General features: G+C 49.0%; 1 protein-coding gene across 1 annotated transcript in view; it reads right to left on the bottom strand.

The window, feature by feature from the left end:
• CYP2U1 (cytochrome P450 family 2 subfamily U member 1) overlaps positions 1–26,523 on the bottom strand; it is a 61,108-nt gene extending 34,585 nt beyond the window's left edge. Inside the window, exon 1 of the mRNA XM_075349236.1 lies at positions 25,490–26,523. Within this exon, the coding sequence (XP_075205351.1) occupies positions 25,490–25,985 (496 nt within the window). The 5' untranslated portion in view covers positions 25,986–26,523. The remainder of the gene's footprint in view (positions 1–25,489) is intronic.
• Positions 26,524–27,570: the final 1,047 nt, after the last annotated feature.

Here is a 27,570-nt window from a genome sequence, read left to right as displayed (position 1 = left end):
ACGATGGGGGGTGCGCAGCATGGGGGATGGAGCACGATGGGGAGTGCGCAGCATGGGGGATGGAGCACGATGGAGGGTGCACAGCATGGGGAATGGAGCACGATGGGGGGTGCGCAGCATGGGGGATGGAGCACGATGGGGGGTGCGCAGCATGGGGGATGGAGCACGATGGGGAGTGCGCAGCATGGGGGATGGAGCACGATGGAGGGTGCACAGCATGGGGGATGGAGCACGATGGGGGGGTGCGCAGCATGGGGGATGGAGCACGATGGGGGGTGCGCTGCATGGGGGATGGAGCACGATGGGGGGTGCGCAGCATGGGGGATGGAGCACGATGGGGGGTGCGCAGCATGGGGGATGGAGCACGATGGGGAGTGCGCAGCATGGGGAATGGAGCACGATGGGGGGTGCGCAGCATGGGGGATGGAGCACGATGGGGGGTGCGCAGCATGGGGGATGGAGCACGATGGGGAGTGCGCAGCATGGGGGATGGAGCACGATGGAGGGTGCACAGCATGGGGGATGGAGCACGATGGGGGGGTGCGCAGCATGGGGGATGGAGCACGATGGGGGGTGCGCTGCATGGGGGATGGAGCACGATGGGGGGTGCGCAGCATGGGGGATGGAGCACGATGGGGGGTGCGCAGCATGGGGGATGGAGCACGATGGGGGGTGCGCAGCATGGGGGATGGAGCACGATGGGGGGTGCGCAGCATGGGGGATGGAGCATGATGGGGGGTGCGCAGCATGGGGGATGGAGCACGATGGGGGGTGCGCAGCATGGGGGATGGAGTATGATGGGGGTGCACACCTCCCCCCAAAACACACAAACACACACTGCCACACGCGCACCGCACAACACACCACACACACACTTGGAACCACAAACACCGCCCTACACAGACACCCACACAAACAGACAATGCCGCACACACAAAACACCCAACACACAAAACACCCAACACACAAACACCGCAGCATACACAAATATACGCACATACCGCGGAACACACATACATTGCACAAAACATACCTCCCCCCAAAACACACACACGCACCCCACACCCACACCCACACAAACCGCGCAACACACACAGCACCACACACAGACAACACTGCAGACACACAGCACTCCACAAACAACACAACCACAGCGCTCCACACAAACAACACCGCTCTCACACACACCCCCACCCAGACAACACCCAGAACATTTACAGCCCCTACACAAACACTTGGCAACTACACACAACAACATCTATATATATATATAACAAAAATCATACATTAACTACACAATAAATTCTAGAATACCCGATGCGTTAGAATCGGGCCACCTTCTAGTCTAATATAAAAGCCTGCCACAAATTTGTTAGGCGGTCTCTATGCTCTTTATATAATATATATTTATTTACAGTTCCTTGCGAAAGTATTCGGCCCCTTTGATTTTTTCAACCTTTTCCCACATTTCAGGCTTCAAACATAAAGATAAAAATGTTAAAGTTATGGTGAAGAAATTTATTGCTTATTTTAAACTTTTTTAAAAAATAAATAACTGAAAATTGGGGCGTGCAATATTATTCGTCCCCTTTAAGTTAATACTTTGTAGCGCCACCTTTTGCTGCGATTACAGCTGCAAGTCACTTGGGGTATGTGTCTATCAGTTTTGCACATCGAGAGACTGAAATTCTTGCCCATTCTTCCTTTGCAAACAGCTGGAGCTGAGTGAGGTTGGATGGAGAGCGTTTGTGAACAGCAGTTTTCAGCTCTTTCCACAGATTCTCAATTGGATTCAGGTCTGGACTATGACTTGGCCATTCTAACACCTGGATACGTTTGTGAACCATTCCATTGTAGATTTTGCTTTATGTTTGGGATCAATGTCTTGTTGGAAGACAAATCTCCGTCCCAGTCTCAGGTCTTTTGCAGACTCCAACAGGTTTTCTTCAAGAATGGGCCTGTATTTGGCTCCATCCATCTTCCCATCAATTTTAACCATCTTCACTGTCCCTGCTGAAGAAAAGCAGACCCAAACCATGATGCTGCCACCACCATGTTTGACAGTGTGGATGGTGTTCAGGGTGATGAGAGGCATTGCTTTTACGTCAAACATATCATTTGGCATTGTGCCCACAAAGTTCGATTTTGGTTTCATCTGACCAGAGCACCTTCTTCCACATGTTTGATGTGTCTCCCAGGTGGCTTGTGGCAAACTTTAAACAAAACTTTTTAGGGATATCTTTGAGAAATGGCTTTCTTTTTGCCAGATTTGTGCAGTGTATGACTGATTGTTGTCCTATGGACAGACTCTCCCACCTCAGCTGTAGCTCTCTGCAGTTCATCCAGAGTGATCATGGGCCTCTTGGCTGCATCTCTGATCAGTCTTCTCCTTGTTTGAGATGAAATTTTGAGGGACGGCCGGGTCTTGGTAGATTTGCAGTGGTATGATACTCCTTCCATTCAAATATGATCACTTGCACAGTGCTTCTTGGGATGTTAAAAGTTGTGGAAATCTTTTTGTAACCAAATCTGACTTTAAACTTCTCCACAACAGTATCACGGACCTGCCTGTTGTGTTCTTTGGTTTTCATGATGCTCTCTGTGCTTTAAACAGAACACAGACTATCACAGAGCAGGTACATTTATACGGAGACTTTATTACACACAGGTGGCTTATACTGTATTTTTCGGACTAAAAGACGCACTGGACCATAAGACGCACGCTGGTTTTAGAGGAGGAAAATAGGAAAATACATTTTTTAAGCAAAACATGTGGTCATGACACTGTTATGGGGCGAGGATCTGCTGCTGACACTGTATGGGGGTGATTTAAAAAAACAAACAAAAAAAAAAACGGCGTGCAGTTCCCCCAATTTTGATAACGAGCCAAGATAAAGTTTCACAGCTGGAGGCTGGTATTCTCAGGCTGGGGAGACTCACATTATTGGGAGCCCCCCAAGCCTAAAAATATCAGCCAGCAGCCACCCAGAATTGCCGTATCCATTATATACGACAGTCCTGGGACTTTTCCCAGCTCATCCCGATTGCCCTGATGCGGTAGCAATCGGGGTAATAAGGAGTTAATGGCAGCCCATAGCTGCCACTAAATCCTAGCTTAGTGATTTCAGGCGTCTATGAGACACCCCCTCATCACTAAGCTGTAAGTGAAAGTAATAAACACAAACACATAAAAATCCTTTATTTGAAATAAAAGACAAAAAAACACTCTTTCACCACTTTATTAACCCTTAAAACACCCAGGTCCGATGTAATCCACACGATGTCCCACGACGCATCCAGCTCTGCTACATCTGACAATCACAGAGAGCAGCCATAGAACACGACCGCTCTCTGTGAAGGTCAGGCCGCAAGTGATGTGAGCCGCCGGGATCAGCGGTGACTCCAGCTGTCACTGCACATCACCTGACTGAAGTCACCGCGGATCTCGCGGTCACTTCAGCCGCGGCCGGTTTTGCTGTAACAAGTGGAGGACTCCCGCTGTATACTCACCTCTCCTCACTCCACGCAGCATCACTCGCTTCCTGTCTGTGCCAGCTGACCTGTGTGGAGCCATGTGTACAGCGATGACGTCATCGCTGTGCTCACCGCTCTCTACACAGATCAGCTGACCGGCAGACAGGAGGGCAGGAGGACACCGCGATGCTGCAGTGGAACAGTGAGTATACCGCACAAATTCACTGCCCCTCACGCTGATGATGGTGCACGGGAGGCAGTGAATACAGCCGCACATGATCACTCCAGGCTGTAGTTGCCTGGGGTAATCACGTGGGTCGGCTCTTTAGTATGCGCGCATCCCCCGCCCACCTGTCAGCACCGGCTTCAGCGCTGAGAGATGATGGGCGGGAGGATGGGCGTGCATATCAAATGAGCGGGCCCACGTGGTCAGGGTATCGCTGCTACAGCCTGCTCCTGCCTCTGATGACCCGCTCCACCACCACCGCACCCGACTTCACCCGCTCCACCACAACCGCACCGCAGCCATCGGACTATAAGATGCACCCCCCACTTTCCCCCAAAATTTGGGGGGAAAAAGTGTGTCTTATAGTCCGAAAAATACAGTATTTATCATCATCAGTCATTTAAGACAACATTGGATCATTCAGAGATCATCAATGAATTTCTGGAGTGAGTTTGCTGCACTGAAAGTAAAAGGGGACGAATAATATTGCACGCTCCAATTTTCAGTTATTTCTTTTTTACAAAAGTTTAAAATAAGCAATACATTTCATTCAACTTCACAATTGTGTCCTACTTGTTGTTGAATCTTCACTATAACATTAAAATTTTTATATTTATGTTTGAAGCCTGAAATGTGGGAAAAGGTTGAAAAATTCAAGGGGGGCGAATACTTTCGCAAAGGCACTGTATATACTCACACACACACACATACACATGTAATCTGGCATTGAGCTCACTTAATTCACGTGAGATCACAGTTGGCGGTTCCCTCGGTACCCCAACTGCAACTTCAGGTGAAATCACCTCAGGTGAACTCATTGTCAGATTACCCTATTAGGCTATGTGTGCACATTGAGTATTTGGTTGCAGAAATTCTACAAAAAATCTGCATCTCCTGGCAGAAAACCACACCAAAAACGTGATGTGCTTTTGTGCCAGGAGATGCAGATTTGGTGCAAATTTCTGCAACAAAATACTCAACGTCCACACAGTCTAATACGGTAATCCGGAATTGGGTTCAATATGTTCACCTGAGGGGAGTTCACCAGAGGTCACAGCTGGGGTACAGTGGGAATCAACAACTATGACCTCAGGTGAACTCAAAACTCTTACTGCTGCTGTTTCGTCAGTGTGTCTCGGAGGCTTCAGTGATCGGTCAAGTTTCCAAAGTGACTGCGCACTGGGATGTCAGGATGTAGCAGATCCGAGATCACTGTTGTGGTGGGAATTACGTCGGACCTTTAGTGGTTTTGGGAGTTAATAAATTGGAGAAAGAGGGTGTTTTTTTTAAATAGAGGATTTTTCTCTGTTATGTGTTTATTTCACCTACACGATTATTATTGGTGGGGGTCTCTGACGCCTCCCCATTACTAATCCCGAGCCTTGTGCTAGCTGTGATTTTTTGACAAATCACAGCTGTCATTAACCCCTTATATTACCCCGATTTCCACCACACCAGGGCAATTGGGATGAGCCAGGTAAGCGCCAGGATTGGAGCATCTAATGGATGCACCAATTCTGGGGTGGCTGCAGACTATTTTTAGGCTATGGAGGTTCCCATAACCATGGGCTATCCTAGCCTGAGATTACCAGCCCCCAGCTGTCTGCTTTATCTTGGCTGGGTATCAAAATTAGGGGGAACCCCACACTGTCTTTTAAAGTTATTTAACTAACTTAAAAAAAGCTGCGTGGGGACCCTACACCATTTATTCCAATTATTTATTTATTTTTACACTCCATTTTGGGGACCCAGAAAGCTAGTGTGAGGGCAACCAATCACAGATGCTGACACAGAGGGTGGGGGCGCAGTCTGACTGCAACCAATTACAGATGCTATCACAGAGGGTGGGTGTGGGAAGCAGTGACTAGTCATAAGATTTAATGAGCGGACTCAGGAGCAGTGTAACAGTAGCCTGGGTTGATAAGTATAATTGTCCTGCTTTAATCCCTGTTTTGCTTTCTTTTGAAGCCCCCTTGCCCTTAGTGCCACCATTTCATAGAACTTAAAGGGAACCTGTCAGCAGAATTTTCGCAATTAAATTAAAAGATTCCCCTTCTGCAGCTCCTGGGCTGCATTCTAGAAAGGTTCCTCTTGCTACTGTGCCCCCTTTGAGACCTAAATAAACACTTTATAAATTCTTACCTTTTTGTATGCAAATGTGTTTTTATGGTCAAGGGGGCGGGCTGTATTTCGTCCGTTATTCGCACCCCTGCCGCTGTACGCCGTCCCCCATTGCTCCTTTACATACATGAGGACGCCCCCTCATGTAACTGTGTCCTCCTGAGGTCTCGCGCATGCCCAGTGGCACTCTTGCGGGACTGAGCACTGTGCAAAGCTTGAACGCTGGTGACGTGATTGCGCAGGCGCGAGATTATGGGCAGCGCTGTGATTGTCATCAGCAGCGTCATCCAAGTACCCGCCCATAATCTCGTGCCTGCGCTTTTCCCTCTGCCTAAACCGTTATGCGTCTCCTCTATTGATCGGTGGTGTGCTGCTCCTCCCATCTATTTCCTGCTCCAGGGAAAGATGAGTAATAGGTGACGTGGGATCATATGGCTAACGCTTGCGCATAACTGTGGAGGCAGAGGGAACAGCGTGGGCACGAGATTATGGGCGGGTACTTGGATGACGCTGCTGATGACAATCACAGCGCCGCCCATAATCTCACGCCTGCACAATCACCTCACCAGCGTTCAGGCTTTGCACAGTGCTCAGGGGGCGTCCTCATGTATGTAAATGAGCAATGGGGGATGGCGTACAGTGGTAGGGGTGCGAATAACGGACGAAATACAGCCCGCCCCTGTGACCATCAAAACATATTTGCATACAAAAAGGTAAGAATTTATACTGTAAAGTGTTTATTTAGGTCTCAAAGGGAAAAGTATCAGCAGTGAGAAAGGGAATAATACATAACTTTTATTAGAATTATTAGAAAAATTGCGTAGTGCTGCAATTTATAAATTAATTTTTTGTGCAAAAAAATGAAACAATACTCATGTCCAAGAGGACCAACAAAGATAGCGTTGGAGCCCCCCCGGTGGTGTCCGTCAATGATAGACCATAATCACCAGATGGACATTGAGGGGCTTCGACGCCAAATCAGTGTCCAAGATTCATAGACACTGTGAATTGATGACTACTATGAGCCGGATAAATGGGGCAACAACCTATAATCCTATTAGTCAGGTTAGGGTCATGGGAGGATATATTCCAGTGGGAACCAAGCCCCCCAATAGGACTCACCAATGTAATATACAGTATGGGGTTACTAAATCCCCCAAAAAACAAGCTTTTCATACATGTAAACACCAATTACCAACCATAACCTAACAGAAATCTAACAAAAATCCATCCAAGATCACAGTGGTGTTTCTTGGATTTAATTCAGAGTATAATCACGGCAGTAAACATATAGGTATAATTATTGCCTCTTGCTTATAATGACCGGCTCATTTATACATCATGCAATTATAAATAGAGAAATGGAATGGTCTCACCCAGTTGTAGGTGCAGGTCAGTAGTTAGAAGGGGGTCATCAGGATAGATGAATCGGGTGGCTGTCCATGGCCGGGCAGGAGCTCTCTCCCTGGCAGGAACTAGCTGAACCCTCAAGCCCCATTAGCTCCAGCCCTTACAAGGACCGTCCCAAACTGACCCTGATTAAATTAGCCCTAAAGATTCATCACCATGGAACCTCCCGACGCGTTTCCTCCGCCAGGATTCATCAGGGGAGATACTGTAGGTGAAGGGCTCAAGATGCAGGTATAGCGACCCCAACATACAAGTGGTCAGACTCTAGGGTAAGCTGCCACTGCAAGTGTCCACTATTAAATAGACCATTAATTGTTGCTCCAATCAGACAATCAAAAAAACCAACCAATAATACATCAAAACGAGTGTTTAAACTCACCTGCCTGTTGTAACAGGTAACTATAGGTAGCAAAACATCACACAGCGTGGGGCAGTGCTGGGCGCAGCCATCTTGTCCCGCCCACCTGGGCATGTCATCAATCCCAGGATGCTACACACCACACTGACTGACATGCATAGTGCAGGACAGTGCTGAATCACAGCACCGCCCTGCCCCCAAACCCACGTCATCAATCCCACAATGCCATGCTACATGGAGTGGACTGGAGCCGATTTAGACAAAAAGCACAGCATACAGCATCCAGTATAGGATCGTGCTGGGTGTGGGCATCTAGTCCCGCCCAGCTGGGAGCATCATCAAACCCAGAATGCTCCAGGCGATGGTGGCTGTGACGTGCACAGTGTGGGGCAGTGCTGAACACACTGCCCCACCTCCAAGATCACGTCATCGAGCATCTTAGTGTATGAGGGGAAATGGTGCTGATTAAACAAACAGATACAGCCAGACATGCTGCTGTGCGATCGATCGGCATAGATTTTAACCCCTAAGATGCTTAGTCTTAGCATATGAGGGGAACTGGTGCCGACTAAACAAACAGAAGCAGGCAAACATGCTGCTGCGCAATCAGCACAGATTTTAACCCCCAAGATGCTATAGGATAAGTCATGCCTAAATATAATCAAATTGATATTAAACATAACCAAAATTAGACAGACGTTGTAATGGTTAATTGGATATGCCAGATAGTCCCATGACGTACCAAGTCCCAAGGCTTAACTAGGATATAAGTATCAATAGAACAGATAAATGTGATAATTTTGGCGGTATAGATTATATAGAATACGTTCCATTAAATTAATTTACACCATAACTAGAGGGATTAACCCTTTGTTTGATCACATTATGTATTTAAAGACAAATGAAGTGAGCTCACTGAAGGTTCATCAGTTAGCTCACATGAGGTTTCTTGGCCAGTAAAGACCATAACAGGTTCTTTCGAGTACCATTAACACAGATCTGTGCATTATAAATGATAGGTTGAAGGGAGAGAGAGAAAGAGAAAGATGTTCAGAGCCAAGAAAGTCAGAGAAAGCAGCTATAACTGAGCTGTTCATTTAGGCCTTTTGGTGCTATTGTATCTAGGATAAAGATCCACTTGGATTCTTTCTGTAGGATTTTCTGATCCCAAGGGCCGCCTCTGAGTGGTTTTCTCACTATATCAATGCCCTGGAAACTCATGGCCTTTGTGTCCCCGCCGTGAAAGGCGTTGATATGTCTGGCGATTGGGGTGTCCCTTTTGTGTAGGACATCTCCCAAATGATCGCCAATTCTGCGACGTAATTCACGCTTTGTTTTGCCGATGTATTCTTTGCTACAAGCGCAAGTCATTTTGTAAATTACGCCTTCAGTCTTACAGTTTATGAATTCTCTAATGTCATACTCTTTCCCTGTGACATGGCTGGCAAAGGTCTTGCTTTTAGTGATGAAAGGGCAAGCAATGCAATTGCCACATTTAAAGCAACCTCTGATGTTAGACTTCAGCCAGGTTTCATTAGTAGGTGCCTGAAAGTGGCTATGGACTAGACGATCCTTTAAGGATGCCTAGCTCCAATTTTGATCTCTTTGGATCTATTAAGGATCTAAATTTATTTGTGCGTAAATTGAGGTGGCATAAGCATTTTGCAGCACAGGAGAAACGTAAATGTAATGAATTGGGTATCCCAGTTGAGTTATTATCAGGGGTAGAGTTACTTGCGAGTTTGGATGAACCTGACCCCAATACCCTTGGGAAAGGCCCATTTAGTAAAGTACGTGCTAAGAGCAAAAAGATGCCCCCAATTTCTATGGAAACATCAGCTATCGATGTTTTTCTTGAGCTAGTCTCGAGGGACATGAAGCATCTAGCCCAGACAAAATCATTTACCCGTTTCAATTGCGACAAAATGGAAATGCAAGCCCTACAAAATTTAGAAAAAGATCACAAAATCGTAATAAAACCCTCAGATAAAGGAGGTAATACGGTGATCCTAAATGCGGAACAATACAAGGAGATATGCCTACAAATCCTTAAGGATAAAAATACGTATGAAATTCTGAGATCTAACCCCACCATACATTATCTTGATGAATTAAGAGATATTCTAAATAATGGCCTTGCAGAAGGTGTAATCACCAAAACTGAGTTTGATTTCTTGATGCCAGACAACCCAGTGGTGGCGACTTTTTACAGCCTGCCAAAGGTGCATAAGGGTCTCAATCCACTAAAAGGTAGACCCATTGTGTCTGGTGTCAACAACATCAGCCAGAACAGTGGGCTCTACCTGGATGAGATCCTTGCTCCATTTGTGTCAGCGTTACCATCACACGTGAGGGATACCTCAGATCTATTACTAAAACTTGATGGTCTTTCCGTAGATCCCAAAACCTTACTGGCCAGCATTGACGTGGAGGCTCTGTACTCCTCCATCCCTCATGCAAGAGGGATGGAGGCAGTAGACAGCTTCCTAGGCACAAGAGGGCTGCAGTTCCAGCAGCATAACCAGTTTATCAGACAACTCTTGAATTATTGTCTTACTCGCAATTTCTTCCTATTTGACCACAAATTTTTCCACCAACTCAGGGGCGTGGCAATGGGGTGCCCTTGTGCCCCCACGTACGCAAACATCTACCTGGGTTGGTGGGAAGAAACAGTAGTATTTGATACATCGAAGGCCCATGGGAACTATCTGTCTAAGGTGGAATTATGGCTCCGTTATGTGGATGACATATTCATCCTATGGTCAGGAACACAAGAGGAGTTTCGGTCCTTTGTCAGTCTGCTGAATATTAATAACCTGGGTTTGGCTTTTACGTCTGAAATTAAGGAGACAGAAATTGCATTTCTAGACGTCTTAATTAAAAAAAGCGTAACAGGGGATATCTGTACGGATATGTACCGTAAACCGACAGCCTCCAATTCCCTCTTACGCTGGGAAAGCAGCCACCCAGTAGCTTTGAAGCGAGGGATACCAAAAGGACAATACCTGCGGGCTCGCAGAAACTGTTCTGATGGGGAAACATTCAGCAGACAAGCAAGGGACCTGAGACAACGATTCCTGGACAGAGGGTACCCAGGTGGAATCTTGAAAAAGGCATACGGAGAAGTAATAAACAAGAACAGAACACAACTTCTAAACCCAATTAAGAGTCCTAACATCAATGAAAACGAGCCTTTCAGATTCATTACCACCTTTGATAATGGAGCCCAACAAGTAAGGGAGATTTTGCAAAAATACTGGGGTGTGTTGCATATGGACAGTGATCTTAAAGGAGGCCTCTGTGAACAACCGAGTATAACATACAGGAGGGGGCGCTCCTTAAAGGATCGTCTAGTCCATAGCCACTTTCAGGCACCTACTAATGAAACCTGGCTGAAGTCTAACATCAGAGGTTGCTTTAAATGTGGCAATTGCATTGCTTGCCCTTTCATCACTAAAAGCAAGACCTTTGCCAGCCATGTCACAGGGAAAGAGTATGACATTAGAGAATTCATAAACTGTAAGACTGAAGGCGTAATTTACAAAATGACTTGCGCTTGTAGCAAAGAATACATCGGCAAAACAAAGCGTGAATTACGTCGCAGAATTGGCGATCATTTGGGAGATGTCCTACACAAAAGGGACACCCCAATCGCCAGACATATCAACGCCTTTCACGGCGGGGACACAAAGGCCATGAGTTTCCAGGGCATTGATATAGTGAGAAAACCACTCAGAGGCGGCCCTTGGGATCAGAAAATCCTACAGAAAGAATCCAAGTGGATCTTTATCCTAGATACAATAGCACCAAAAGGCCTAAATGAACAGCTCAGTTATAGCTGCTTTCTCTGACTTTCTTGGCTCTGAACATCTTTCTCTTTCTCTCTCTCCCTTCAACCTATCATTTATAATGCACAGATCTGTGTTAATGGTACTCGAAAGAACCTGTTATGGTCTTTACTGGCCAAGAAACCTCATGTGAGCTAACTGATGAACCTTCAGTGAGCTCACTTCATTTGTCTTTAAATACATAATGTGATCAAACAAAGGGTTAATCCCTCTAGTTATGGTGTAAATTAATTTAATGGAACGTATTCTATATAATCTATACCGCCAAAATTATCACATTTATCTGTTCTATTGATACTTATATCCTAGTTAAGCCTTGGGACTTGGTACGTCATGGGACTATCTGGCATATCCAATTAACCATTACAACGTCTGTCTAATTTTGGTTATGTTTAATATCAATTTGATTATATTTAGGCATGACTTATCCTATAGCATCTTGGGGGTTAAAATCTGTGCTGATTGCGCAGCAGCATGTTTGCCTGCTTCTGTTTGTTTAGTCGGCACCAGTTCCCCTCATATGCTAAGACTAAGCATCTTAGGGGTTAAAATCTATGCCGATCGATCGCACAGCAGCATGTCTGGCTGTATCTGTTTGTTTAATCAGCACCATTTCCCCTCATACACTAAGATGCTCGATGACGTGATCTTGGAGGTGGGGCAGTGTGTTCAGCACTGCCCCACACTGTGCACGTCACAGCCACCATCGCCTGGAGCATTCTGGGTTTGATGATGCTCCCAGCTGGGCGGGACTAGATGCCCACACCCAGCACGATCCTATACTGGATGCTGTATGCTGTGCTTTTTGTCTAAATCGGCTCCAGTCCACTCCATGTAGCATGGCATTGTGGGATTGATGACGTGGGTTTGGGGGCAGGGCGGTGCTGTGATTCAGCACTGTCCTGCACTATGCATGTCAGTCAGTGTGGTGTGTAGCATCCTGGGATTGATGACATGCCCAGGTGGGCGGGACAAGATGGCTGCGCCCAGCACTGCCCCACGCTGTGTGATGTTTTGCTACCTATAGTTACCTGTTACAACAGGCAGGTGAGTTTAAACACTCGTTTTGATGTATTATTGGTTGGTTTTTTTGATTGTCTGATTGGAGCAACAATTAATGGTCTATTTAATAGTGGACACTTGCAGTGGCAGCTTACCCTAGAGTCTGACCACTTGTATGTTGGGGTCGCTATACCTGCATCTTGAGCCCTTCACCTACAGTATCTCCCCTGATGAATCCTGGCGGAGGAAACGCGTCGGGAGGTTCCATGGTGATGAATCTTTAGGGCTAATTTAATCAGGGTCAGTTTGGGACGGTCCTTGTAAGGGCTGGAGCTAATGGGGCTTGAGGGTTCAGCTAGTTCCTGCCAGGGAGAGAGCTCCTGCCCGGCCATGGACAGCCACCCGATTCATCTATCCTGATGACCCCCTTCTAACTACTGACCTGCACCTACAACTGGGTGAGACCATTCCATTTCTCTATTTATAATTGCATGATGTATAAATGAGCCGGTCATTATAAGCAAGAGGCAATAATTATACCTATATGTTTACTGCCGTGATTATACTCTGAATTAAATCCAAGAAACACCACTGTGATCTTGGATGGATTTTTGTTAGATTTCTGTTAGGTTATGGTTGGTAATTGGTGTTTACATGTATGAAAAGCTTGTTTTTTGGGGGATTTAGTAACCCCATACTGTATATTACATTGGTGAGTCCTATTGGGGGGCTTGGTTCCCACTGGAATATATCCTCCCATGACCCTAACCTGACTAATAGGATTATAGGTTGTTGCCCCATTTATCCGGCTCATAGTAGTCATCAATTCACAGTGTCTATGAATCTTGGACACTGATTTGGCGTCGAAGCCCCTCAATGTCCATCTGGTGATTATGGTCTATCATTGACGGACACCACCGGGGGGGCTCCAACGCTATCTTTGTTGGTCCTCTTGGACATGAGTATTGTTTCATTTTTTTGCACAAAAAATTAATTTATAAATTGCAGCACTACGCAATTTTTCTAATAATTCTAATAAAAGTTATGTATTATTCCCTTTCTCACTGCTGATACTTATCTTAATTTTGAGAGGTAATTTGGGAACGGCTTCTCATCACCTGTTTCTATACTGCTGGTATTTGTTAGGTCTCAAAGGGGGCACAGTAGCAAGAGGAACCTTTCTAGAATGCAGCCCAGGAGCTGCAGAAGGGGAATCTTTTAGTTTAATTACGAAAATTCTACTGACAGGTTCCCTTTAAGTTCGGGTCCTCATAGACTTATATAGAACTAGCTGTAGTACCCGGGCGTTGCCTGGGATAGTAACTATCTCTCTCCCAGTCTCTGTCTGTGTGTCGCTGTCTGTCTATCTCTTTCCTTGTCTGTCTGTGTCTATGTCTCTGTGTGTTTCTATCTCTCTGTCTGTCTTTGTATTAGTCTGTCTCTATTTCTGTCTGTCTTTAAGTCTGTGTCTGTCTCTCTCTTTCCCCGTCTGTCTTTGTTTGTCTTTTTCCAGGTCTGTCTCTTTCCCGGTCTGTCTCTTTCGCCGTCTGTCTCTCTCTCTTTCCATCTCCCCACTGACATCATATTACCTCACACATAAGCTTCTTATACTAACACTGTCCTTTGTTCCTATAGCAACCACTGACAGTTGCTATTAATAGCCTGTAGCTCTCACCGCCATTCAGTCAGTTTAATGGAGGCAGGATTTTTGGAGAGTAACTGTAAAACGCGGGGTTAAATTTTCCTGTCAAAACATAGTCTACGACGTTCCCTGGGTCACATGAGGCGTCTGTACAAAATTTCTTGATTGTAAATGCGACGGCGCGGATTCCTTTAGCAGACATACACACACTGTACATACATACATACACAAATACATACATACATACATACATGCACTCAGCTTTATATATTAGATTCGGTGTCTGGGCTTGGGCTCAAGTTTGGATCAAGTCTGCTCCCGAACCGGACTTTTTTTGTAAGTCTGGCGGCACCTACCGAACCCAAACATCTGCAGCTTTTTTTCTCAGACAACACACTAATCAATACACACATCCGTATTAAAATCTTATCCGTGAGAATCAGAGAAGGTCCTATTCTCATCCAATTTGCAGATCGGACTCGGCCAGTAAAGTCTAGGGGGATCCATGTAAAGCTGATGGCTTACTGAAAACACACTTTGTACTTCAAGATTTCATGTAATTTTAAGACTGAGTAGTTAAATAAAAAGTCAGTCAAGATACCTGCTTCATTTTAAGAAAATAAAAAGCTGATGAGAAAAAGAATGAATGCAAGTAGGATGTCACCTGAGAAAAAAACATTCTGTTTCTAAGGAATGAATAACAGTTCCATGGATGTGTGATCGTAGCCTTACAACTACACAGGTTCAGTACGATGACACTGTCCGTACGCTGTTACCATGAACCTTGCTTTACAAACAAGCACTTGCTCGCCAGCCTATTCTTGTGATGTACAGCAAACGCTGGCCATTTCTAGAATTTAAAATCTGCAAACTTGTCCCTTTTTTAAAACAATGGACAAAAAACAGATACAGTATATCACAAAAATGAGTACACCCCCATAGTTTTGTAAATATTTTATTCTATCTCCTCATTGGACAGCACTGAAGATATGACTCTTTGATGCAATGTAAAGCAGTCAGTGTACAGCCTGTATAACAGTGTAAATTTGGTGTCCTCTAAATAACCCAATACGCAGCCATTAATGTCTAAACTGCTGGCAACAAAAGTGAGTACACCGCTAAGTGAAAATGGCCAAATGGTGCCCAAAGTGTCAATATTTTGTGTGGTCAGTCACCATTATTTCAAGCATTGCCTTAACTCTTTTGGGAATGGAGTTCACTAGAGTTTCACTCCTCTTCCATCCTCCAGAATCCTGACATCATGGAGCTGGTAGATGTTAGAGACCTTGCACTCCTCCACCTTCCATTTAAGGATACCCCACATATACTCAATACAGTTTAGGTCTGGAGATATGCTCATCGAGTCCAGCACCTTTACCCTCAGTGTTTTAGCAAGGCAGTGGTCATCTTGGAGCTGTATTTGGGGTCATTATCATGTTGGAATACTGCCTTGTGGCCCAGTTTCCGAAAAAAGGGGATCATGCTCTGCTTCAGTATGTCACAGTACATGTTGGTATTCATGGTTCTCTCAATTAACCATAGTTCCCCACAGCCGGTAGCACTGATGAAGCCCCAAACCAAGACACCCCACCACCATGCTTCACTGTAGGCAAGACACACTTCTTTGTCCTTGTTACCTCCACTCACGCTTGACACCATCTGAACAAATAAGTTTATCTTGGCTTCATCAGAACAAAGGACAGTAATCCTTGTCCTTAGCAAACTGTTAGCAGGCTTTCTTGGGCATCATCTTTAGAAGAGCCTTCCTTCTGGGACTAATTTGATGCAGTGTGTGGCATATGGTCTGGGGAGTGGCAGGATGCCCACCCCCCACCCCTTTAACCTCTGTAGCAATGTTGGCAGTACTCATACGTCAATTTTAAAAGACAACCTCTGGATATGACGGTGGGCACGTGCGCTCAACGTTGTTGGTTGGTCATGGCGAGGCATGTACTGAGTGGAACCTGTCTTGTTAAACCTCTGTATGGTCTTGGCCACAGTGATGCAGCTCAATTTCAGGGTGTTGGCAATCTTTTTACAGCCTAGGCCATCTTTATAGGCAGAGCAACAATTCTTTTTTTCAAATGCTTAGAGAATTCTTTGCCATGATGAGGTGCCAGGTTGAACTTCTAGTGACCAGTATAAAGAGTGTGTGAGCGATAATGCCAAATTTAACACACCTGCTACTCATTCACATCTAATACCTTGTAAAACTAATGAGTCACATGACACCGGGGAGTGAAAATGGCTAATTGGGCACAATTTGGCCATTTTCACTTAGGTGAAAGATGTACTCACTTTTGTTGCCAGCTGATAGATATTAATGGCTGTGTATTGAGTTATTTACAGGGCACACAAAATTTACACTGCAATACCAGTTGTACACTGACTATTTTATACTGTATCAAAGTGTTATATCTTCAGTGTTGTCCCATGAAAAGATAATAAAATATTTACAAAACTGTGAGGAGTGCACTCACTTTTGTGATATACTGTATATGTGAGGATTCTGTTTACTTACAAGCTGAGTTGCTAACTGTCCAGAAATTCCAGGACAGTCCATAAAAATAGGGCACTAGTTTGCCCTGTCCATAAAATTTTTTTTAGCGTGTCCATGATTTTTTATGAAGTTGCAGAAACTTGTCAGATAATCATTTTACAGTGAATAAGGCTGATGTCCTCATCGCAGAATTATGGGCTGTGGATATGCATCAGGAGAGGTCACTGAGTTCAATGAGGTCAGGTAACCTGCGATAAGTGGAGGACCGTGGGAACCTCCAACTGTAACCGCAATTAACCTGACTGATGTCATCGCTGCGGCTCATTCTCTGCCTGACTCTCAAAGCGGGCGGTCATGTTTTATGCCCACACGGGGTCACTTCACGTGTAGCAGAGCTGGAATCGTCGTGGGACCTCGTGTGGATTACATCGAATCGGGGTGTTTTGGAGGTTAATAAAGGAGTGAAAGGGAGTGTGTTTTTTGTATTTTATTTAAAATAAGGGATTTTTTTGTGTTTTTATTTCTTTTAGCTTACAGATTAGTAATGGGGGGGGGCTCTCAGACATCTCCCATTACTAATCTATGGGTTACTGCCAGCTGTGAGCTGTTATTAACCCCTTATTACCTTATAACCTCTTATTACCCAAATTGCCAACGCACCAGGATAAATGAGACTGTGGAAAACATGATACAATGTAGGGGACATCAGTCTATAAATAAGATCTACAGGGGCCATAATATAGGATATACGGGGCTGTGGAGGTCATCATACAATGATGGGAAATCATACAATATGTGCAGTCCCATGCGCACGTTGCAGTTTTTGATAAGTTTTTGGTGCAATTTGTGGTGATTTTTTAGTCACCACAAACTGCATGCTTTTCCTTCTCCAGCAAAGTCTATGAGATTTCAGATTTGCTGTACGCACGTTGCTTTGAGCTCCACACAGCAACTAAAATGAGCCACGCGGTCAGCAGTGATGTCAATCAGGTTAGCCGCGGCCACATCTGTAGTCCTCCACCTGTGACCGCAAATCAGGCCATGACTCAATTGAGCCGCAGGTGGAGGACTCACCTGAATGACGTCACCGCTAACCACGAGGCTCACTTCAGTCGTGGCTTGAACCTCACAGCGGTGAACCCATGACGTCCCTGCCGTGACACATGCCGTACTGCAGGGCCCGCAGCTGTGACATCAGGGGTTCACCCGAGTTCATTCTGATGGTGCAGCTATGTCTGCCCTCATAGCGGGCAGTCATGCTCTATAAGGCTAGCTATGACAGGACAGGGATGTAACAGACCTGAATCGCCGTGGGACCTCGTATGGATTACTTCAGACCTGCTGGAGTGTTTGGGGGTTAATAAAGTGGTGAAAGCGGGTGCTTTTTGTATATTTTTGGGGTGTTTGTGTTTATTTACTTTTATTTACAGATTAATGATGGGTGCGGGGTCTCACAGACAACTGCCATCACTAATCTAGGACTTAGTGGCAGTTGTGGGCTCCCATTAACTCCATATTACCCTGTTTACCACCGCACCAGGGCAACGGGAAGAGCTGGCCCAGCGCCATCTTATGGGGCCTATAACTTCTGGGGCCATGTGAGGCTGACAGATCTCCCCCTCTTGGGTGCTATACATACCACGGGTAGGTCCTTCAGGTGGCATTGTACCACCACTGTATTATTATATATGATGTTAGTTATCACACTTATGTATTATTGGTGGTTTTCTATGTTGTGCATACTGGCCCAGATTTAGACCTTACCCAGCTGGATACTACTTTAATGTATAAGCACGCCTTGATTTTACTGGTCCAAGGGAGATTTGAAATATATATATACCATACAATTTCCTTATGGTTTATTGTATATGTTTCTGCCTGGATCTAGAGATGTTTTTTTCCTCTCTTTACCTATGTCAGGGGGTAGTCAGTCTCCCTCCATGTGACCTTCTTTTCCTCCTTCTGTCTCATTTAAACCTAGTTTTTAATTATGTATGTTCAACTATTAACCAGCTATCACATGTGCTCTTAATACTGCAATTTTTTAATAATAAAATTTATACACTTTTTTCACAAATTGTGGTATTGTAGTTCTACTTTCATCATGTTAAATACCCCCTATTTTCCACAACTTATTGTACATATATAATAAAACTGCACCCTATGAATTTATTGGACAGCTTTTTATGATTAAACTAGAAGGTGGCCCGATTCTACGCATCGGGTATTCTAGAATTTACGTATTGTGTAGTTCATGTATGATTTTTGTTATATATATATATATGTTGTTGTGTGTAGTTACCAAGTGTTTGTGTAGGGCACTGTACATGTTCTGGGTGTTGTCTGGGTGTGGCGGGGGGTGAGAGCGGTGTTGTATGTGTGTTGCGTGTGTTGCGTTGTTTGTGGAGCGCTGTGTGTCTGTAGCGTTGTGTGTGTGTTGCGTGGTTTGTGTGTGTGTGGTGTGTTTTGGGGGGAGGTATGTTTTGTGCAATGTGTGTGTTGTGTGGTATGTGTGTATAATTGTGTGTGCCGCGGTGTTTGTGTGTTGGGTGTTGTGTGTGTGCAGCGTTGTCTGTGTGTGTGGGTGTCTGTGTAGGGCAGTTGTTTGTGGTTCCCAGTGTGGTGTGTGGTGTGTTGTGCAGTGCGCGCGCGTGTGTGTGTGTTGGGGGGAGGTGTGCACTTTCCATCGTGCTCCATCCCCCATGCAGCGCACTCCCCATCGTGCTCCATCCCCCATGCAGCGCACTCCCCATCGTGCTCCATCCCCTATGCTGCGCACCCCCATCGTGCTCCATCTCCCATGCTGCGCACTCCCAAACGTGCTCCATCCGCCATGCTGCGCACTCCCAAACGTGCTCCATCCGCCATGCTGCGCACTCCCAAACGTGCTCCATCCGCCATACTCCGTACTCCCCATCGTGCTCCATCCTTCATGCTGCGCACTCCCCATCGTGCTCCATCCCCCATGCTGCGCACCCCCTATCGTGCTCCATCCCCCATGCTGCACCAGCATCAGCCTCTCTGCCCCCAGCATCAGCCTCTCTCCTCCCAGCATCAGCCTCTCTCTTCCAAGCATCAGCCTCTCTCCTCCCAGCCTACCCCAGCCTTAGCCTCCCGCAGCATCAGCCTCTCTCCTCCCAGCATCAGCCTCTCTCCTCCCAGCCTCAGCCTACCCCAGCATCAGCCTCTCTCCTCCCAGCATCAGCCTTTTCGGTCCCCAGCATCAGCCTCTCTCCTCCCAGCCTACCCCAGCCTCAGCCTCCCCCAGCATCAGCCTCTCTTCTCTCAGCCTCCCCATCCCAGCCTTCCCCAGGATCAGCCTCTCTCCTCCCAGCCTCCTCCAGCACGCCGTGCTCCTCTGCCGACACTCACAGATCCGATCGCATACACTCACACACACCCCCGATCGCATACACTCACACACACCCGATCGCATACACTCACACACACCCGATCGCATACACTCACGCACACACACATTGACGATATTGCACATACGCGCTCATACTCACAACATCCGGAGATACCACATGCTTCTGGCCATGTGATCCTCCGGCAGGTCCTGGAAGCTCACAGCACAGTATCGCCGCCGAGAAGCAAGCGATATCCCAGGATGTTGTGAGTATGTGGATGCGATGTGATGTGTGTGTGAAGTGTGTGTGAGAGTGAGTGTGATCTGATGTGTGTGTGTGTGTGTGTGTGTGTTGTTATGTGTGTGCGTGTGTATGTTCCGCCGCTGCAGGACCTTGATGCGCTGGTAACTATGCTACCATGGTTACCAGCGTATCTCGTCCCTCGCTCGCACGGGAGCCCACACCAGCATACGCCAGCCAGCCCCAGCAATGCGAGGGTATGTGTCGGCTGGTTTGGCGGCGTACGCTGATGTGGACTCCCAGGGGTACAGTACTCACCTGGTAGTCGTGGCTCCGTGACCGTGTTGGTTCGGGGAATGCGTGGGGGGGGGGCGGGGCCAGAGCTAGCGTGCAATGCGTGAGGGGGGCGGGGCGTGGCCGAGTTGCCAATGCCTGCAGGGTGCCGGGGCGAGAGGCCAATCTGTGGGGGGGCGGAGCCTGGGCGAGCGGCCAGCCAATCCGTGTGGGGGCGCAGCCTGGGCGAGCGGCCAATCCGTGCGGGGGGGCGGGGCCATGGCAAGCCCAGCGGCCAATCAGCTTTGTGTCACCGTAAGGACACAATTTTGGAGCAAGACAGACAGATAGACAGACAGAATAAGGCAATTATATATATAGATAAATGAATTAAAAAAGACAACCTTCCCAGCCTAAAAATACCAGCCATCAGCCACCCCAGAAGTGGATCATCATATTAGATGGGCCAATTCTGGTGCTTCGCCTTGGCTCTTCCCGATTGTCATGGTGCAGAGGCAATCAAAGTAATGGTTTATGGGGTTGATGTCAGCTGAATAGTGTAAGCTGGCATCAAGCCCTGGTGTTCATGATGGCGATGACCAGTAAGGGTGCTTTCACACATCCGGATTTTTGCTCTGCGGCACAATACAGCGTTCTGCAGAAAAACCGCCAGCGGCTTTTGTAACGCCGGTGGCGGGTTTTTTTGCATAGACTTACATTAGTGCCGTATTGTGCCGCAGGGGCTTGCGTTCGGTCCGGTTTTGGCCGCATGCGGCAGATTTAGCCGATGCGGCGGCCGGATCGAACGTCCCCTGCAACGTTTTTTGCTCCGGCAAAAAACACCGCATCGCGCCGCATCCGGCCGCTGTGGCGCATTTTTCAATGCATACCTATGGAGGCCGGATGCGGCGCGATGCGGAAAAAACCGCATCCGGTCGCCGCATGCGGTTTTTTCCACTGCGCATGCTCAGTAGCATGCCGCAACCGGAAAAAAACGGACGGGCCGCATGTAAAAACTTATGCAAAGGATGCGGTGTTTTCGCCGCATCCGTTGCATAGTTTTCACAGCCGGATTGAGCCGCAGGGCTCAAACCGGAGGTGTGAAAGTAGCCTAAAGGTGCACAAACATGCTCCGATCACAGAATATCCATACATGGTGCCCCATCTTATCAGTACAGAGATACCCTGGGCTCAGGGGATGACTAGGAAAAGTAGGTGCACACACATGCTCAAATCACAGAATATCTACAGATGGTGCACCAGTGCTGTGATACCACGGGGTCAGGGCATGCCCAGGTGCACACACATGTTCCAATCACAGAATTTCCCCAAATGGTGCTCCACCTAATCGGTGCCAATACCCCTGGGGTCAGGAGGTGACTCTCCATTGGCCCGTACCTTTCCACTTGGTGAAGATGTTGACCAGGGACACACACATACTCTGATTATAGAATACTAGAAGGTGGCCCGATTCTACGCATCGGGTATTCTAGAATTTACGTATTGTGTAGTTCATGTATGATTTTTGTTATATATATATATATATAGATGTTGTTGTGTGTAGTTACCAAGTGTTTGTGTAGGGCGCTGTACATGTTCTGGGTGTGGCGGGGGGTGAGAGCGGTGTTGTATGTGTGTTGCGTTGTTTGTGGAGCGCTGTGTGTCTGTAGCGTTGTGTGTGTGTGTGTGTGTGTGTGTTGTGCGGTTTGTGTGTGTGTGGTGTGTTTTGGGGGGAGGTATGTTTTGAGCAATGTGTGTGTTGTGCGGTATGTGCGTATATTTGTGTGTGCTGCGGTGTTTGTGTGTTGGGTGTTGTGTGTGTGCAGCGTTGTCTGTGTGTGTGGGTGTCTGTGTAGGGCGTTGTTTGTGGTTCCCAGTGTGTGTGTGTTGTGCAGTGCGCGTGTGTGTGTGTGTTGGGGGGAGGTGTGCACCTTCCATCGTGCTCCATCCCCCATGCTGCGCACCCCCCATCGTGCTCCATCCCCCATGCAGCGCACTCCCCATCGTGCTGCATCCCCCATGCTGCGCACTCCTAAACGTGCTCCATCCGCCATGCTGCGCACTCCCCATCGTGCTCTATCCGCCATGCTGCACACTCCCAAACGTGCTCCATACGCCATGCTGCGCACTCCCAAACGTGCTCCATCCGCCATGCTGCGCACCCCCCATCATGCTCCATCCGCCATGCTGCGCACTCCCAAACATGCTCCACCCGCCATGCTGCGCACTCCCAAACGTGCTCCTTCCGCCATGCTGCGCACTCCCAAACGTGCTCCATCCGCCATGCTGCGCACTCCCAAACGTGGTCCATCCGTCATGCTGCACACTCCCAAACGTGCTCCATCCGCCATGCTGCGCACTCCCAAACGTGCTCCATCCGCCATACTGCGCACTCCTAAACGTGCTCCATCCGCCATACTGCGCACTCCCCATCGTGCACCATCCGGCATGCTGCGCATTCCCAAACGTATTCCATCCGCCATGCTGCGCACTCCCAAACGTGCTCCATCCGTCATGCTGCGCACTCCCAAACGTGCTCCATCCGCCATGCTGTGCACTCCCAAACGTGGTCCATCCGCCATGCTGCGCACTCCCAAACGTGGTCCATCCGCCATGCTGCGCACTCCCAAACGTGGTCCATCCGCTATGCTGCGCACTCCCAAACGTGCTCCATCCGCCATGCTGCGCACTCCCAAACGTGCTCCATCCGCCATGCTGCGCACTCCCAAACGTGCTCCATCCGCCATGCTGCGCACTCCCAAACGTGCTCCATCCGCCATGCTGCTCACTCCCAAACGTGGTCCATCCGCCATGCTGCGCACTGCCAAACGTGCTCCATCCTCCATGCTGCGCACTCCCAAACGTGGTCCATCCGCCATGCTGCGCACTCCCAAACATGCTCCATCCCCCATGCTGCGCACTCCCCATCGTGCTCCATCCCCCATGCTGCGCACCCCCCATCGTGCTCCATTCCCCATGCTGCACCAGCATCAGCCTCTCTGCCCGCAGCATCAGCCTCTCTGCCCGCAGCATCAGCCTCTCTCCTTCTAGCCTCCCCCAGCATCAGCCTCTCTCCTTCTAGCCTCCCCCAGCATCAGCCTCTCTCCTTCCAGCCTCCTCCAGCATCAGCCTCCCTCTCCCAGCCTTCCCCAGGATCAGCCTCTCTCCTCCCAGCCTCCGTCCTCCCAGCCTTCCCCAGCATCAGCCTCCCCCAGCATCAGCCTCTCTCCTTCCAGCCTCTCCCAGCATCACCCTCTCTCCTTCCAGCCTCCCCCAGCATCAGCCTCCCTCTCCCAGCCTTCCCCAGGATCAGCCTCTCTCCTCCCAGCCTCCGTCCTCCCAGCCTTCCCCAGCATCAGCTTTCCCCTCCCAGCCTCCCTCAGCATCAGCCTTCCCCAGCATCAGCCTCTCTCCTCCCAGCCTCAGCCTCTCTCCTTCCAGCCTTCCCCAGCATCAGCCTCTCTCCTCCCAGCCTCAGCCTCTCTCCTTCCAGCCTCCCTCAGCATCAGCCTCCCCTTCCCAGCCTTCCCCAGGATCAGCCTCTCTCCTCCCAGCCTCCTTCAGCATTAGCCTTCCCCTCCCAGTCTCCCCCAGCATCAGCCTCCCCCTCCCAGCCTTCCCCAAGATCAGCCTCTCTGCTCCCAGCCTCCTCCAGCACGCCGTGCTCCTCTGCCGACACTCACCCACACCCGATCGCATACACTCACACACACAACCGATCGCATACACTCACCCACACCCGATCGCATACACTCACACACACCCGATCGCATACACTCACACACACAACCGATCGCATACACTCACACACACCCGATCGCATACACTCACACACACAACCGATCGCATACACTCACACACACCCGATCGCATACACTCACACACACCCGATCGCATACACTCACACACACCCGATCGCATACACTCACAGACACCCGATCGCATACACTCACACACACCCGATCGCATACACTCACACACACCCGATCGCATACACTCACACACACCCGATCGCATACACTCACACACACCCGATCGCATACACTCACAGACACCCGATCGCATACACTCACACACACCCGATCGCATACACTCACACACACCCGATCGCATACACTCACACACACCCGATCGCATACACTCACACACACCCGATCGCATACACTCACACACACCCGATCGCATACACTCACACACACAGACACTGACGAAATCGCACATACGCGCTGATACTCACAACATCCGGAGATATCACATGCTTCTGGCCATGTGATCCTCCGTCAGGTCCTGGAAGCTCACAGCACAGTATCGAGGCCGAGAAGCAAGCGATATCGCAGGATGTTGTGAGTATGTGGATGCGATGTGATGTGTGTGTGTGAGGGTGAGTGTGATCTGATGTGTGTATGTGTGTGTGTGTGCTGTTATGTGTCTGTATTTTCCGCCGCTGCAGGACCTTGATGTGTGGATGCGATGTGATGTGTGTGTGAGGTGTGTGTGAGAGTGAGTGGGAGCCGGTGTACACTGGTAACTATGATACACATCGGGTAACTAAGGGACCTTAGTTACCCGATGTGTATAATGGTTACCAGCTTTCACGGCCTCCGTCAAGATCCCAGCATCGCAAGGTTATGTCTGGCGCTGCTGGGATCCTGACGGAGCCGGTGTAGAAGCAAGCGATATCCCAGGATGTTGTGATGTGTGAGGTGTGTGTGAGAGTGAGTGTGATGTGTGTGTGTACTCACCTGGGAATCGGAGCTCCGTGTCAGTTGGGCCAGAGCGAGCGTGCATTGCGTGAGGGGGGCGGGGCCTGCAGAGAGCCGGGGCGAGAGGCCAATCCGTGTGGGGGGGCGGGGCCATGGCGAGCCCAGCGGCCAATCAGCTTTGTGTCACCGTAAGGACACAATGTCACCGGAAGGACACAATTTTGAAGCATGACAGACAGACAGACAGACAGAATAAGGCAATTATATATATAGATCCCCAGATGGTGCCCCGGTGCTGACACCCCTGGGGTCAGGGGGTGATCCTCCGCCGCCCCGTACCTTTCCTCTTGGTGATGATGTTGACCAGGGGCACACTGGGCCGGTCGGAGAACACCTCGGAGTGGTTCACCATGGCATCCTTCACGGTATCGAAATCATTGAGGATAACGATGAGGCGGCTGCCGATGTAGATGCCGTAGATCTTGCCATATATCTTGGCCATATTCCGGAGGACGATGTGGGGGTACAGGAAGGCGCCCCTCCTGGTGGCTCCATCCGGGGCACGACTCAATTTATTACTGTCTATACCGAACCGCAGCAGCTGCAGCAGCCACCCGGGCACCAGCATGAAGCCGAAGTTACCCAGGAAGGGCAGAGGGGTAGGACCGGGCGGGGAGTTACTGGTGATGATCTGGTAATAGGCCCAGAGGGAGCTCATCAGCCAGTACAGCCCCAGGAACAGCAGGGTGTAGGCGAGGAGCGACTGCAGGGACACGTCCGCGCCCCCGGGCAGCCAGGCGCCCACATACTCCGTCCACACGGCGCTGCCCAGCATCCTGACACACCGACTGTAGTAATGGCTGCTGTCACCGTCCGCACAGGCTGCGGTATTGGCTGCTGTCACCGTCCGCACAGGCTGCGGTATTGGCTGCTGTCACCGTCCGCACAGGCTGCGGTATTGGCTGCTGTCACCGTCCGCACAGGCTGCGGTAATGGCTACTGTCACCGTCCGCACAGGCTGCGGTATTGGCTGCTGTCACCGTCCGCACAGGCTGCGGTATTGGCTGCTGTCACCGTCCGCACAGGCTGCGGTAATGGCTACTGTCACCGTCCGCACAAGCTGCGGTAATAGCTGCTGTCACCGTCCGCACAGGCTGCGGTATTGGCTGCTGTCACCGTCCGCACAGGCTGCGGTATTGGCTGCTGTCACCGTCCGCACAGGCTGCGGTAATGGCTGCTGTCACCGTCCGCACAGGCTGCGGTATTGGCTGCTGTCACCGTCCGCACAGGCTGCGGTAATAGCTGCTGTCACCGTCCGCACTGTGCTCTAGCCTCTTATGCAACCCCGCTCTCCGAATGTTGCCAAACAACACGACGGCCGCTGATTGGCTGGAAGCTTGTACGCCAGCCCAGCCCCCCTCCCCCGTCATGCCACACCCACCGCTCTCTGCAGCTTCGTAGTCTGCTGTGAGGAGGGAGGTGGGAGGAGCCTCACTGTGCAGAGCCTGCTGTGCCCACCCAACACCTCAGCACGTGATATGTCCGGTGTTATAGCCTGCTGTGCTTAGTGCCACTGTCCACTCCAAACCTCAGCGCATATGTCCGGTGTTCTAGTGGTGGCACTGTACGGACCATACTGTGTGCCCACCCCAGACCTGAGCACATATGTCCAGTATTACAGGGGTGGCATTGTACAGAGCCTGCTGTGTGCCCACCCCAGACCTGAGCACATAATATGTCCAGTATTATAGGGGTGGCATTGTATGGAGCCTGCTGTGTGCCCACCCCAGACCTGAGCACCTAATATGTCCAGTATTATAGGGGTGGCATTGTACGGAACCTACTGTGTGCCCACCCCAGACCTGAGCGCATAATATGTCCAGTATTATAGGGGTGGCATTGTATGGAGCCTGCTGTGTGCCCACCCCAGACCTGAGCACCTAATATGTCCAGTATTATAGGGGTGGCATTGTACGGAACCTACTGTGTGCCCACCCCAGACCTGAGCGCATAATATGTCCAGTATTATAGGGGTGGCATTGAACGGAACCTACTGTGTGCCCATCCCAGACCTGAGCGCATAATATGTCCAGTATTATAGGGGTGGCATTGTACAGAGCCTGCAGTGTGCCCACCCCAGACCTGAGCGCATAATATGTCCAGTATTATAGGGGTGCCATTGTACGGAACCTACTGTGTGCCCACCTCAGAACTGAGCGCATAATATGTCCAGTATTATAGGGTGGCATTGTACAGAACCTACTATGTGCCCACCTCAGACCTCAGTGCATAATATGTCCAATATTATAGGGGTGGCATTGTACAGAGCCTGCTGTGTGCTTACACCAGACCTGAGCACATATGTCCAGTATTATAGGGGTGGTGTCGCGGGCGGGGAGGGGACGCTGCGCTCACCACGC

The sequence above is a fragment of the Anomaloglossus baeobatrachus genome, chromosome 1 (assembly GCF_048569485.1).
Source record: "Anomaloglossus baeobatrachus isolate aAnoBae1 chromosome 1, aAnoBae1.hap1, whole genome shotgun sequence".
NCBI classification, from domain to species: domain Eukaryota; kingdom Metazoa; phylum Chordata; class Amphibia; order Anura; family Aromobatidae; genus Anomaloglossus; species Anomaloglossus baeobatrachus.
Note: the sequence above shows the minus strand (reverse complement) of the source record. Positions and strands in the feature narration are given on the sequence as shown.